This window comes from Electrona antarctica (assembly GCF_951216825.1).
Source record: "Electrona antarctica genome assembly, chromosome: 1".
Lineage (NCBI taxonomy): Eukaryota > Metazoa > Chordata > Actinopteri > Myctophiformes > Myctophidae > Electrona > Electrona antarctica.
In genome coordinates this window covers 5,946,947-5,962,667 of record NC_136806.1, presented here as the reverse complement: position 1 = coordinate 5,962,667, position 15,721 = coordinate 5,946,947, and the positions used below count along the sequence as shown (strand labels likewise).

Here is a 15,721-nt window from a genome sequence, read left to right as displayed (position 1 = left end):
CCAGAGCTTCATTCACCCTCATGGCCAGTGGGCTGTCACTGTAGTCCACCGGCTGGCACAAAAGACTGTACTTGGCCAACCAGGCGGAGGCTGTGAACTGTAAGCATATGGGGAAAAGACACAATAATAAAATACACATGCATCTGTCTAGATACCAGGGTGCCCAGAAGGTAGATCGTCATCTACTAGTAGATCACAAAGGCTGTGGAGGTAGATCACATGATGGATCTATGTGTGTATATGTGTATGGTGTATATGCATGCATGCATGTTTGAGTGATATATACAGTATGTAGGAAAATAATACATGTGTGGAGGTATAAGAATTAATTTTCGAGGGCAAAAACGGAATAATAATAATGTTGAGTGTTCGTTTTAACGAACAATGGAAGGAATGTGAATGTCAAACAATATGGTATAATTATATAGGGGGATTATTCATTGGTGGTGAGTAGCCTACTTTATATTTGAAATCTGAATCTTTATGTACACGTTTTCAGTGTAAATTATTATGACAGTCATGTTTCAGGGCTAGCAAGGCACCAGCCTGCACATCGGGAGCAATTAGGGGTTGGGGTTCAGAATCTTCCTCAAAGACACTTTGACACGAAACTCTGGGGGGGGGGGGGGGGGGGGCCTGGATCGAACGGAACCTTAATTGCACTTCCCATCCGGCTGTTCTACAACTCTATTTCCACAGACATTAAAGGTAAGGTAACTCATAGAACATGTAGGCAGACATTAAAGGTAAGGTACCTCATAGAACATGTAGGCAGACATTAAAGGTAAAGGTACCGCATAGAACATGTAGGCAGACATTAAAGGTAAGGTACCTCATAGAACATGTAGGCAGACATTAAAGGTAAGGTACCTCATAGAACATGTAGGCAGACATTAAAGGTAAAGGTACCTCATAGAACATGTAGGCAGACATTAAAGGTAAGGTACCTCATAGAACATGTAGGCAGACATTAAAGGTAAGGTACCTCATAGAACATGTAGGCAGACATTAAAGGGGAGGTACCTCATAGAACATGTAGGCAGACATTAAAGGGGAGGTACCTCATAGAACATGTAGGCAGACATTAAAGGTAAGGTACCTCATAGAACATGTAGGCAGACATTAAAGGTAAAGGTACCTCATAGAACATGTAGGCAGACATTAAAGGTAAGGTACCTCATAGAACATGCAGGCAGACATTAAAGGTAAGGTACCTCATAGAACATGTAGGCAGACATTAAAGGTAAGGTACCTCATAGAACATGTAGGCAGACATTAAAGGTAAAGGTACCTCATAGAACATGTAGGCAGACATTAAAGGTAAGGTACCTCATAGAACATGTAGGCAGACATTAAAGGGGAGGTACCTCATAGAACATGTAGGCAGACATTAAAGGGGAGGTACCTCATAGAACATGTAGGCATACATAAAAGGGGAGGTACCTCATAGAACATGTAGGCAGACATTAAAGGTAAGGTACCTCATAGAACATGTAGGCAGACAGGCAGACCATGGCAAGGTTATAAACTACGAGGACAGGCTTAAGGTTGATTGGCTGCCTGTGTTCCATCAGCTTTGGCCCCGCCCATATCACGAGCAAATAGCACAGGAAGATGCACACGATTGGCACAGGAGAGTGGACGAGCAGCCAATCATCTGTTCTCTTATCTGTACACAATGGGAAGAAGATGAAGAATTGTGTCACATACTTTAAAGGACCACTTCACCACTTTTCAACCTATCTTCATATAATAGGTCCTCAATAATAATCATGAAAAAATGGCGCAATTTTTTTCTACTCGGTCTGTGTCTCATAGGAGGGCTGTGGGCAGTTCAGAAACCGTCTTCCAGTGACATCATCGATGGGGAATACAAGCTAATAAAAACTGCAGGCTTTCTAGTCCTGAAAAGTTGCAATGCGAAAATGGAAGCCATCGTTCTCATGATAATGACATTTTTGTAAAACAATCTTGTTTAAAAAAGAATCTGCCTAATGATGATGTCACTGGAAGACGGTTTCTAAACTGCCCACAGCCCTCCTATGAGACACAGACTGAGTAAAAACAAATCGTGCCATTTTATCATGATTATTAGTGAGGACCTATTATATGAAGATAGGTTAAAAAGTGGTGAAGTGGTCCTTTAATGTCAAAACCACGTTGCTGCCCGATGATGACTTTATACCAGGGGGTCATCTTTTGGTTCCATTTGTCTCAGAGTTAAGGGGGTCCTTACATTAAAACAAATACAAATAAAACATTTGCAAGAAATCACTAATACCACTCGGAGTGCTAATGTGCCATATAGAGCGTCGCAGTCCCGCCCCCTACCATGGACCAGGAAATGAAACCCAATGCATTTTTCCCATAGACATTTCTTAAAGTATTTATTTAAAGACGGTTACGCCGCGGACAAAGCCAACTCGAGTCGTGACAACTCATGACAACACAAACAATATTTTGGACCAAACAAATAATTACAAAGAAGAAAAAAACAACAAAAAAGGTTTTTTTCTTCTTTCTAATTATTTGTTCGGCCCAAAAAATGTTGTTTGTTGTCATGATTTGTCACGACTCGAGTTGGCTTTGTCCGCGGTGTAAACGTCTTTAAATAAATACTTTCTGAAATGTCTATGAGGAAAATGAACGGAGAATCATTTCCTGGTCCAGGGTAGGAGGCGGGACTGCGACGCTCTATAGTGTCATAGTACATAAGTGTCATATATATTCTGAAGAAAACCAGGAGACTTGACATTCATATAAGAACATTAGTAATGGCGTGTAAAAACAAAATCTAAAATTTGCCACAGACAGGACACATATTGATGACCCCTGACTTCATACCTGTCTAGATACTTCCTTAATGTTAACGAAGTCCACACCCACAACACCAGAGGGAGTGCAACGAACCATGTACAACCCAGATTCGGCACAAACAAGGGACTAAATTATTTTCGCTCCTATGCCACCAAAATGTGGAACGCCCTACCAACAGTCATTAAGACATGCAAATCCCTTGACTCCTTCAAAACTGCTCTCAAAGGGCACCTACGGACGGCTGCAATTCGAAACTGGCCCCCGTAAAATCTGAATCCCCCCCACTGCCCCCCCTTTTCCCCTCACTGTATATGTTTCTTTTTACCTTTTTACCTCCTTTATGATGAATTCCTGTTCTGTCCTTTGTCTATATAGAAGTGTCTATTTGTACGTCTCTAAATGTTTTGATGAATTGAACATGGTGGACCCTCTTGTAAACAAGTGTAATGCTTAATTGGGTCGTCCACTCACAGTTAACAGTCTTTGTATTGAGTTTGTGCTTGAAATGTACTGTAATTCTGCAAACTGTTAATAAATATTTCAATCAATCAATCAATCAATCAATGAATCAATCAATCAATCAATCAATCAATCAATCAATCAATCAATACTGTAGAACAGTGGTTCCCAAACCTTTTCATGCCAAGGACCCCCACATTGACACTAATTAGCCCGCGGACCCCCATTTGAAAACATATGCCAGGGACCCCCATGCATAAGAGAAGACTTTTACGGCTCTAGCAGTGATTCTCAACCCGTTTAATTTGAAGCACCAGCAGTTGGACATGCATTAGGCTACGGACCCCAATTTATATTGTAAAATCAATATTAATTTAACTCTGAGAGTGTACAAATGGAACCAAACGGACCTGTTAGGTTCCAATTGTACACTCTCAGAGTTACAGACCCATAAGGGTCCATTTGGTTCCAAACTATCATTTAGCTGGGGACCCCCTGGAACTCCCTCAAGGACCCCTGGGGGTCCACTTTGGGAACCACTGCTGTGTAAAGACTTCTTACCTCCATGTTCTAGGATGTCTCTGTAGTACAGCTGTACTGTCTGCCATGTGCTGCTGGCTGTGTGAACACCCTGAGATTCAGACACACACAGAGGGAAACATGGTCTACACTGTCTACTATATGAACACCCTGAGATTCAGACACACACAGAGGGAAACATGGTCTACACACTGTCTACTATATGAACACCCTGAGATTCAGACACACACAGAGGGAAACATGGTATACACACTGTCTACTATATGAAGACCCTGAGATTCAGACACACACAGAGGGAAACATGGTCTACACTGTCTACTATATGAACACCCTGAGATTCAGACACACACAGAGGGAAACATGGTCTACACTGTCTACTATATGAACACCCTGAGATTCAGACACACACACAGAGGGAAACATGGTCTACACTGTCTACTATATGAAGACCCTGAGATGCAGAAACACACAGAGGGAAACATGGTCTACACACTGTCTACTATATGAACACCCTGAGATTCAGACACACACAGAGGGAAACATGGTCTACACACTGTCTACTATATGAACACCCTGAGATTCAGACACACACAGAGGGAAACATGGTCTACACTGTCTACTATATGAAGATCCTGAGATTCAGACACACACACAGAGGGAAACATGGTCTACACTGTCTACTGAAGATCCTGAGATTCAGACACACACACAGAGGGAAACATGGTCTACACTGTCTACTGAAGACCCTGAGATTCAGACACACACACAGAGGGAAACATGGTCTACACACTGTCTACTATATGAAGACCCTGAGATTCAGACACACACAGAGGGAAACATGGTCTACACTGTCTACTGAAGACCCTGAGATTCAGACACACACAGAGGGAAACATGGTCTATACTGTCTACTATATGAAGACCCTGAGATTCAGACACACACAGAGGGAAACATGGTCTACACTGTCTACTATATGAACACCCTGAGATTGAGAAACACACAGAGGGAAACATGGTCTACACTGTCTACTATATGAAGACCCTGAGATTCAGACACACACAGAGGGAAACATGGTCTACACTGTCTACTATATGAACACCCTGAGATTCAGACACAGAGGGAAACATGGTCTACACTGTCTACTATATGAAGACCCTGAGATTCAGACACACACAGAGGGAAACATGGTCTACACACTGTCTACTATATGAAGACCCTGAGATTCAGACACACACAGAGGGAAACATGGTCTACACTGTCTACTATATGAAGACCCTGAGATTCAGACACACACAGAGGGAAACATGGTCTACACTGTCTACTATATGAACACCCTGAGATTCAGACACACACAGAGGGAAACATGGTATACACTGTCTACTATATGAACACCCTGAGATTCAGACACACACAGAGGGAAACATGGTATACACATCATACAACGTCTGAGTATGACGCTGGAGAAAACATGAAATGTGAATATTATATAGGCGATGTGAACAATATATGACATGATATCATAAGACCATTCCGTCGACTATATGAACAGAGGTAATTTGAAATGCAGAAAGAAAGAAAGAAAGAAAGAAAGAAAAAATTTGCCCCAGATAGGGATGTCAGCGTTAATAAAGGAGATGTTCTTTGGGTGTCACTACAATTGGTGTTGTTTCCAGCTGGTCAAAACTAATAATACTAATACTAATACTAATACTAATACTAATACTAATACTAATACTAATAATAATACATTAGCAAGTAAGTAAGTAAGCAATATAGTGTTGAAAATTATGCATTGAGTAACATCAACAGGGGTAAAATCTATGAAATAATGATTATAGCAAATGACACGTAATATTTGAGACGACACGTATCTTCAACTACATTGAAACGTGCTCTATAGCCTATACTACTCTTCCTGAAATCTATTAACATAATTAATTAATTCTGAGATAAAATACACACACAGACAGACGTGTCTTTCCATCAGATCCCCTTCTTCAATCCAACCACCCACAGATTTTTTTAGAAATGACATTTTATGGATTATGCCCTGTAATCCCACATTAAACATACCATAATAGATCGTATTAATAATGGAGCCTCCATTTCATGATGAAAGCGCCATGTGGCTCATTATAGATTAATATGAGGACGTGTGGATTAGCGCCATGTGCGTATAGTGGGTACCAGTGCTGCCATCTAGTGTCAGATGGAAGTTATGCACAGAGCAACTGTGGGTGAGAGATGTGGCGAAAAGTAGCCCAACTATATAACAAATGTCAGAGGAAAATATATTTTACTCTACAATTTAAGTACTTTTACCTCTACATCTCAGAGGAAAATATATTTTACTCTACAATTTGAAACATATGGTAAATTAACCACTTCAGCCCAGTATGTGAGCAGTAGCCTATAGACTAGGCCTACTTTCCCCCCACCATGCAGGCCATTACTGATTCTGAGACAATCAAACAACAAAAATCAGCAATAGATAAAGATAAAGATCAGAAATAATAATAATATGGCTCAAACTCAAAGGGTTGACGGTCTCTTCATCTGCTGCTGTGTGAATCAATCATTCACCATCAATGAAAATTAGAGCTGTTTCTGTTTATCTGTTGTGGTTAAGTCGTTTAGTCTCGGAGGAGGAGGGGGAGGAGGAGGAGGAGGGGGGGAGGAGGAGGAGGAGGGGGGGGAGGAGGGGGAGGAGGAGGGTAGGGTAGCTTCACTGGGATTTATGGTGGGGAATCCTTTGGCTTACACACAACTGTATGGTTTTACAGCCTGGCTGTCTTTAATCTCTACCTTAGGAGCCTGGCGTAAATGTATTCCACAAACACAACACCAAAGCTGAGAGCTCCATGAATCACGTTCAACCCAAATTTGGCTCAAACAAGGGATTACATTTTGTTCTATACTGCTATGCCACAAAACTATATGGAATGCCTACAAACAGTCTGAACTGGCCTCTGTAAAAAGTAAAAGCCTGCTCCCCTGTCTGTCACTAAATGTTTCCATGAAATGAGGAGGATACAAGCCTACTTGGGTTTGGAAAAAACTCTTTTAACAGTTCTTGTATTGAACTGTACTTTCCTGTGCTTGTCTTTGCAAACACTGTTAATAAAATATTCAATCAATCAAGCCTTGCGTACGTTTATTCATAATAAGATTGATTTGATTGATTGAAATTTGTATTTCACAGTATGCAGAATGGGTACATTACAAATTAAAGTAGGCCTACAAGTCAATACAAAAACTGCTATACTTTGAGGACGAAACCATGAGAAGCACCAAGACTTGTTTACATCAGGGTCCTCCATTTTCAATTCATCAGAACTAAGAAAGTCCAATTCAGCCATGAACGTAGAGTGTAGTAAACTATGACACACTATGGTCATTATAATTCCTTATGGTTGTCATTTGTCATCATCACAGAGCAACCTCTGGGAATCCATGAAAGCTGACATTAAAGGACCACTTTTCAACTTATCTTTGTGTCCTCGCTAATGTTCATGATAAAATAGTCCGTACGTGTTTCATAGGAGGGCTGTGGGCAGTTCAGAAACCCGTCCACCAGTGACATCATCATCGTTGGGAAGATTATTTTTAAACAGGGTTTTTTTCAAAGAAATATTAAAATTTGTAGCATCGTGAAAACTTCCATTATCGTATTGCAACTTTTCAGGAATAGAAAGCCTGCAGTTTCTATTAGCTTGGATTACCCTTCGATGATGTCACTGGTGGACGGGTTTCTGAACTGCCCACAGCACTCCCATGAGACGGCAGAGTAGAAAAAACTGTGCAATTAGTGAGAACCAATTAGTGAGAACCAATTATATGAAGATACGTTGAAAAGTGATCCTTTATGTAATGGACAGTTGTCTGCAATGACAACGACGTTCCCTTGTGGTATCGATACATTTCTCTTTAGAACCCTATGGCACTAAAACGTTTTTAACTTTGCTACCTGCAGGGGGGTCCCTGGAAAAACACATTTTCAGATGGGGATTCCGCAGCCAAATACAGATAATTCCGGGGGGTCCTTGACATGAAAAAGGTTGAGGACCACTGACATACAAACATAGGTTTTTCAGAAAACTGTCAGGATTTAGAAGACATTTGTAGAATCATCCTCAGGTCTAAATGGGTTAACACTGCAGCTACAGTCATGGCTACAGTGAATGAGCAGTGGTGGAAAGTAACCAAGTACTTTTACTTAAGTAGGCCTACTGTACTTGAGTACAATTTTGAGGTATTTGTACTTTAATTGAGTATTTCCAATTTCCAGTACTTTTACTTCTACTCCACTACATCTCAGAGCCACAATTTTAATCTTAAAACTTTAGTTACTAGTTACTTTGGAGATTAAAAATGTGATTAGAAAACATACATTAACCACTTCAACCCTATAGATTTCGGCCATTTGAAAATAGCCGATCTACAAGCTCACAATGCGTCGCAAAGCTTGTACATCGGCTATTTTCAAAATATTTTGTACACAGTTTGAACTTGGGACATTCTGCAACGTGAGTACATTTTGATGCTGATACTTTTGCACTTTTACTCAAGTACATTTTCAATTCCGTACTTTTACTTGTAACAAAGTAGTTCTAAATTGCAGTATTGGTACTTTTACTTAAGTAAAACAATTGAGTACTTTTTCCACCACTGTGAATGAGGTGTGACGTACCTGCATGGTGCTGACGGTGGTGTTATGGTGGTGGGCTCTGCTCTGCTCTGCGTTCAGGTCATCTCAGCGTGCCCTCTGCTCTGCTCAGCCTGACCAGCTGATCCTACTGTCACGCACTGAGGTAATCCACCTAAATGGACCTGTGTGTGTGTGTGTGTGTGTGTGTGTGTGTGTCACATATGGTCAAAACTTACATTACCGTAAGTAATGACTATACAGTATAGCTCAACAACACATCCCAATAGCATTCCAGCTACTGTAATTAGAGAACATATCGCACCAATAAGATGACTTAAACTAAAGATTTCAGTTCCCCTGGTGAACATGTGTTGAATTGTTGTAAAGGCCATTGCCATATCCATAGAGTGGAGTGGAGAGTCTGTCTCCTGCATATTGTTATTCAATGTTTTAGTTGTGAATTGAGCTACTTACTATTTCTCACAAATGTCTCAACTCAGATCATGGCGCATGGACTGAGAAATGCAATTGCGGCAATTACACCAAATGCCCTTAATTGTCTTCTCACCAACACACAATTGTTAAAGGGTCATGATACAGTGACCAAGCCGTCACTACTTATAGCCTACATAAGAGTGTTTTGTCACTTGTAGGAGTATATGTGGCATGTAAAAAAAAAAGAAGCATTGTGTGTGTGTGTGTGTGTGTGTGTGTGTGTGTGTGTGTGTGTGTGTGTGTGTGTGCGCGTGTGTGTGTGGACTAAGCCAAAGTATAAAACAGCAAAAGGAAAACTATCTGAAACATTGGAAAGAAGCAACACAAAAGCAGAGTAAACTAGAATGCTATCTGGCCATAAACAGAGAATACACTGTCTGTGGCAGGATACCTGAGCACCGTGGCCGACCCAAAACACAAAGACATATCTTAACTAGGTATGGTACAGACTCAGTGACTCAGCGAGAACAGTCTTGTGATCGAGAGAGGCCGTCAGGCAGACCTGTCTCCCGAGAGAAGACAGATTATGCACCCACTGCACACAAGTGCAAGGAAACTAGACTTCCACTGTACCAAGACATCAGAGACACATAGTTTTTTAAATTTGTATTCAATGATCATGCAAACATCATCATTCAAAACACAGAATTACAGAATCATCATTTTCCTTTTTTTAACTCAAAAAAGAAAACAAAAAACAGAGACACATACTTCTCACAATGACGAGCCATTGAAACACTTTCAGGGCCATTCAAGTCACTAGAAATGTAATTTGTAGGCCTTCAGAACAATAGCAGCATCTTATTGTTCTTTTTGTTATAAATGTTATGTTCTCTAGTGGTTCTCTAGTGTTTATTAATTACCTTCCAGGTTGTCTACAACTAAAATGTACAACACATGAACAACCTCGGAGACAAAGCTCATAATCTACAGGTCAAATTACAGTGAAACAAATAATAAGGTTGAGAATTAAATTGCATATTGAGACTTGTTTATTTCTATCTGCATCAAAATGTAGGTGGACATGTTCCACAAAGACAATACAACAATAGTATCATTTGGGAAAAAAAGTAGGGTCAGATGTAATGAAGCAGAAATAAAGAATATAGATACAGTAGATGCAATGGGGGAAAAATGCTAAATGGCAGAAGTAAATCTACTATAATAATAATAATAATAATAATAATGCTCTAACACACTCCAATAAAAGTCGCCAGCATAATGTATCTGAAAACTCTGGACTCAGTGAATAAGAATTACAACTAAAAAGAATAGGTCATTTAAACAGTATGTTAACTTGCAATGAATCAACACAATAATTTAAAAAAAATACCATAAACTGAATGAAGCTCTTGCCATCCTGTTCACACTGAACAGATGCATTGTGTGTACCCTCATGACATATTGGGTTTGTTGAAGTAGTAAAACTCTTTCCACACTGACCACAAGGGAACAGTTTAAACCAGTGTGTACAACCTTGTGAACTTCTAAATGATTTGATTGACAGAAGGCTTTTCTACACACATCACAGTGTGAATTCTCTGGTGTGTTTTAAGGCTGGACATGTGAGTGAAGTGTTGTCCACACTGATCACATCCATAGGGTTTCTCTCAAGTGTGAATTATCTGGTGTGTTTTAAGGTGGGGCAATTGAGAGAAGTGTTGTCCACACTGATCACATCCATATGGTTTATCTCCTGTGTGAATTCTCTGGTGATTTTTAAGGCTGGACATTCTAGAGAAGTGTTGTCCACACTGATCACATCCATAGGGTTTCTCTCCTGTGTGAATTCTCTGGTGTGTTTTAAGGCTGGACATTTGAGAGAAGTGTTGTCCACACTGATCACATCCATAGGGTTTCTCTCCTGTGTGAATTCTCTGGTGTGAATTAAGATTGGCTAATTGAGCGAAGTGTTGTCCACACTGATCACACCCAAATGGTTTCTCTCCTGTGTGAATTCGCTGGTGATTTTTAAGGTTGGCCAATCGAGAGAAGTGTTGTCCACACTGATCACATCCATAGGGTTTCTCTCCAGTGTGAATTCTCAGGTGTGTTTTAAGTTTGGACATTTCAGAGAAGTTTTTTCCACACTGATCACACCCAAATGGTTTCTCACCAGTGTGAATTCTCTGGTGTATTTTAAGGGTGTACATTACCGAGAAATGTTCTCCACACTGATCACATCCATATGGTTTCTCTCCTGTGTGAATTATCTGGTGTGTTTTAAGGTGGGACATTTGAGAGAAGTGTTGTCCACACTGATAACATCCATAGGGTTTCTCTCCAGTGTGAATTCTCTGGTGTCCTTTAAGGTTGTTCATGTGAGAGAAATGTTGTCCACACTGATCACATCTATAGGGTTTCTCTCCAGTGTGAACTTTCTGGTGTGAATTAAGATGGGCCAATCGAGTGAAGTGTTGTCCACACTGATCACATCGATATGGTTTCTCTCCAGTGTGAATTCTCTGGTGTGTTTTAAGGCTGGACATTCTAGAGAAGTGTTGTCCACAATGATCACATCCATAGGGTTTCTCTCCAGTGTGAATTCTCTGGTGTGAATTAAGGCTGGACATTTGAGAGAAACGTTGGCCACACTGATCACACCCAAATGGTTTCTCTCCAGTGTGAATTCTCTGGTGTGTTTTAAGGTTGGATATGGTAGGGAAGTGTTTTCCACACTGATCACATCCATAGGGTTTCTCTCCAGTGTGAATTCTCTGGTGTGTTTTAAGGTTGGACATGTCAGAGAAGTGTTGTCCACACTGATCACATCCATAGGGTTTCTCTCCTGTGTGAATTCTCTGGTGTACTTTAAGGTTGTTCATGTGAGAGAAAGGTTGTCCACACTGATCACATCCATAGGGTTTCTCTCCAGTGTGAATTGTCTGGTGTGAATTAAGATGGGCCAATCGAGTGAAGTGTTGTCCACAATGATCACATCCATAAGGTTTCTCTCCAGTGTGAATTCTCTGGTGTGAATTAAGGCTGGACATTTGAGAGAAATGTTGGCCACACCGATCACACCCAAATGGTTTCTCTCCAGTGTGAATTCGCTGGTGCTTTTTAAGGCTGGACATTTGAGAGAAGTGTTGTCCACACTGATCACATCCATAGGGTTTCTCTCCTGTGTGAATTCTCTGGTGTACTTTAAGGTTGTTCATGTGAGAGAAATGTTGTCCACACTGATCACATCCATAGGGTTTCTCTCCTGTGTGAATTCGCTGGTGTGTTTTAAGGCTGGCCAATCGAGAGAAGTGTTCTCCACACTGATCACATCCATAGGGTTTCTCTCCAGTGTGAATTCGCTGGTGTGTTTTAAGGCTGGACATTTCAGAGAAGTGTTGTCCACACTGATCACATCCATAGGGTTTCTCTCCTGTGTGAATTCTCTGGTGTACTTTAAGGTTGTTCATGTGAGAGAAATGTTGTCCACACTGATCACATCCATAGGGTTTCTCTCCTGTGTGAATTCTCTGGTGTACTTTAAGGTTGTTCATGTGAGAGAAATGTTGTCCACACTGATCACATCCATATGGTTTCTCTCCTGTGTGAATTCTCTGGTGTGCTTTAAGGTTGGATATGGTAGGGAAGTGTTTTCCACACTGATCACAGCAGTGGTGTTTTTTATTTGCCAAACTTCTGTGTTTATTCATCTCTGGTAGTAGAGGGAAGTCAGACTGATGACGTGACACTGGATTGGAAACATACAAAGGAAAGATTGTTTATAGGTAGAGACAGCACTTGATAAAATGACAAAAATCCCTGACAAATCCCTGTCATGTAGCGAACTACTGTAACAATAACCTTAAAAAACATAATACATTGCATGACTACAAATCTAGACTAGATATTAACACTTTGCGAGCTGTCATCTAGTGTTCATGTCTATGTACTTCACATCGACTGTATATGAGCCCCGCTTCCGTGTGTCACACGCAAAGACGAAACGAAAGCACATTGTAGTCTTAGCAGCTGGCCATGTTGTTTATCTTTAAAGCACATTGTAGTCTTAAGGCCTATTCATAGTCTGGATTTTCGGTGGTGAGCTGACCACTGAAATAACGTTGAGCAGTGGTGAGTAAAAACAGAGAGAGGGGCTGGAGCGGTGGCGGTGGTTTGCTCTTCACCGCTGACGGTGACGTCATGTTGTAGTAGAAAATCCAGACTATGTATGAGCCTTTAGCAGCTGGCCATGTTGTTTATCTTTTGCCAGAAACAATATGTCGGCTGCCATGCGATCAAAAATCACTATTCACATCTGAACGCCGGACGGATTTGACAAAAAGACGGACCTTGTCCGTCTTTTTGAGTATTTTTCAGATAAAACAGGCAGAGAATTAATCACAGTAAGTGGATTCCATTTACTAGAATCATTTGCATTCCATAGTTGATATTAGTTGTTGCTCTGATGCAAAACAAAAATGACCTACAGCAAAGCTACAGGTCAAATTGCAATGAAACACAATGTAAGATTCAGAATAAAATGTAGAATAAAATGACAACAGAGAATATTGAGGGGGAAAAAATCACACCCGTGTGAAGTGAGGGGCACTAATATATTAAAGTCTAACTCATGTTGATTAGGTGATGTAATGGTGATGTAAAACAATTATTAAATTCTCTTTATTGTTAATGGCATTTAATGTGTTAGGGACAAGATGACATACATTTTCCCTTCATTGTCAATGGCGTTTTTTAAAACAAATATTGAACTAAAAACAAACATTAAACCTGTAGGAACAGCCTCTCAAAAACAGAACAGGGGTAGTGAAAACATACTAAGGTCTTTGGGATCCTCCTGTTCAGCAGACATTATCCCTGGTGGGGCAGACCGAGTTAATCTTCAACTGAAGTCTGGAGTCCACAGTCCGATCTGATCAGAAATGATTGACATCCTGGAGTTGTGGAGAAATGACACAAACCAAGTCTTCTTATACTAAACAGTCTGGGGTGAAGACAATGATTGCTTTGAAGTCTTTACTCTCTTCAACCAATAACAATCTAACATCTTTCACATACATTGTTTTGTTCTCTGTACCCAATAAATAAATGTTTGTATGGGTAGGCCTATACACTTTGGAACATAGCCTATAATAGCATTAACATGTTGTTATTCATTGTTAGATCATGTGTCATAGTAAATGGCATGGTAGGCAATTGACCATAAATCTAAAATAAAACAGCAAACTATGCATCATTACTTATATTCTTAAAGATGAAATATGTAGTATTAACTCACAGACAAAGCTTCTCCAAGGCTCAAAACAGGTGGATGGCAAGCGATTAAATATTCTGGAGCATACTGTGTGTTTTCTCAAAACAAAAGCTGACCAGGAACCTGGAAGGTCTGTCTTGTAACATGTGATCACAACTACCAATAAGAACACATGGAACCTAGTAGAACACATCTCAAAGCAACCACTAGATGATGCTAAATACTCCTTTTCCTTCAAGTGGCATGACAGTGGAGCTGACTATCATCACCTGGATATGAAGATCACGACACTGGCCTCATCAAACCCTGGATAGCCATACCGTACATCAAGCATGGGCAACTGGAGGCCCGGGGGCCACATGCGGCCCCCACCATCACGTAATGCGGCCCGCAGGTTAATATCTGAACATTGATATATTATAGATTTCAGCTAATTACTAGTATTAAAGTGTTATTGTCTTTTTCATGTCCAATGTATTTGTATTTCGTTCATAAAGTTAACATAACTATAACTAAATTCATTTGAAATTAAATTAAAAAAAACTATTCAGGATTAATTCAAATATAGCAAAAAATAGCCGATCTACAAGCTCAAAACGCGTCGCACAGCGATGCATTTTGAGCTTGTAGATCGGCTATTTGTGCTATGACAGTAATATGCAATGTGGCCCTCTGGAGTGAGTGTGGAAATATAGTGACCCTCTCCATCGTCAAAGTTGCCCACCCCTGCCGTACATGGAAAAGACTAGCCTCGGAAACCCAGGAAAAGACTGGATCATCACCTACTGCATATATGGAGCCAGCCGGCGGCCAGCAACTCTACATCTGACCTCACTGACACCAGATTCATAGTTTAATTCAATGCAATATGAGTACTTTTACTTCTAGTACTATAAGTACATTTTGATGGCGATACTTTTGTACTTTTACTCAAGTACATTTTCAATTCCGTACTTTTACTTTCTAAATTGCAGTATTGGTACTTTTACTTAAAGGACCACTTCACCACTTTTCAACACCTCTTCATATAATTGGTCCTCACTAATGTTCATGATAAAACACCACCATTTTTCCTACTCGGTCTGTGTCTCATAGGAGGGCTTTGGGCAGTTCGGACACCCGTCCACCAGTGACATCATCATTAGGCAGATTTTTTTTAAACAAGATTTGTTTTAAAATATATTTAGATTTTTAATATCGTGAGAACGATGGCTTCAACTTTTGCATTGCAACTTTTCAGGAAAAGAAAGCCTGCCGTTTCTATTAGCTTGGATTCACCATCGATGATGTCACTGGTGGACGGGTTTCTGAACTGCCCACAGCCTTCCTATGAGACACAGACTGAGTAGAAAGAAATGGTGGTATTTTATCATGAACGACACACACACACACACACACACAGGTCCATGCAGGTGGATTACCTCGTGTGCGTGACAGTAGGATCAGCTGGTCAGGCTGAGCAGAGCAGAGGGCACGCTTAGATGACCTGAACGCAGAGCAGAGCAGAGCCCACCACCGTCAGCACCAGAGCAGAGGGCACGCTGAGA

The 15,721-nt window shown here is 40.5% G+C and overlaps 1 protein-coding gene across 1 annotated transcript in view; it reads right to left on the bottom strand.

Moving 5' to 3' along the window:
• Positions 1 to 8,512, bottom strand: part of elovl8a (ELOVL fatty acid elongase 8a) — a gene marked incomplete at both ends in the record, with an annotated part of 17,850 nt that extends 9,338 nt beyond the window's left edge. Inside the window, 4 exons of the mRNA XM_079505820.1 lie at positions 17 to 97; positions 1,482 to 1,669; positions 3,838 to 3,907; positions 8,507 to 8,512. Coding sequence (XP_079361946.1) covers positions 17 to 97; positions 1,482 to 1,669; positions 3,838 to 3,907; positions 8,507 to 8,512 — 345 coding nt within the window. The remainder of the gene's footprint in view (positions 1 to 16; positions 98 to 1,481; positions 1,670 to 3,837; positions 3,908 to 8,506) is intronic.
• Positions 8,513 to 15,721: the final 7,209 nt, after the last annotated feature.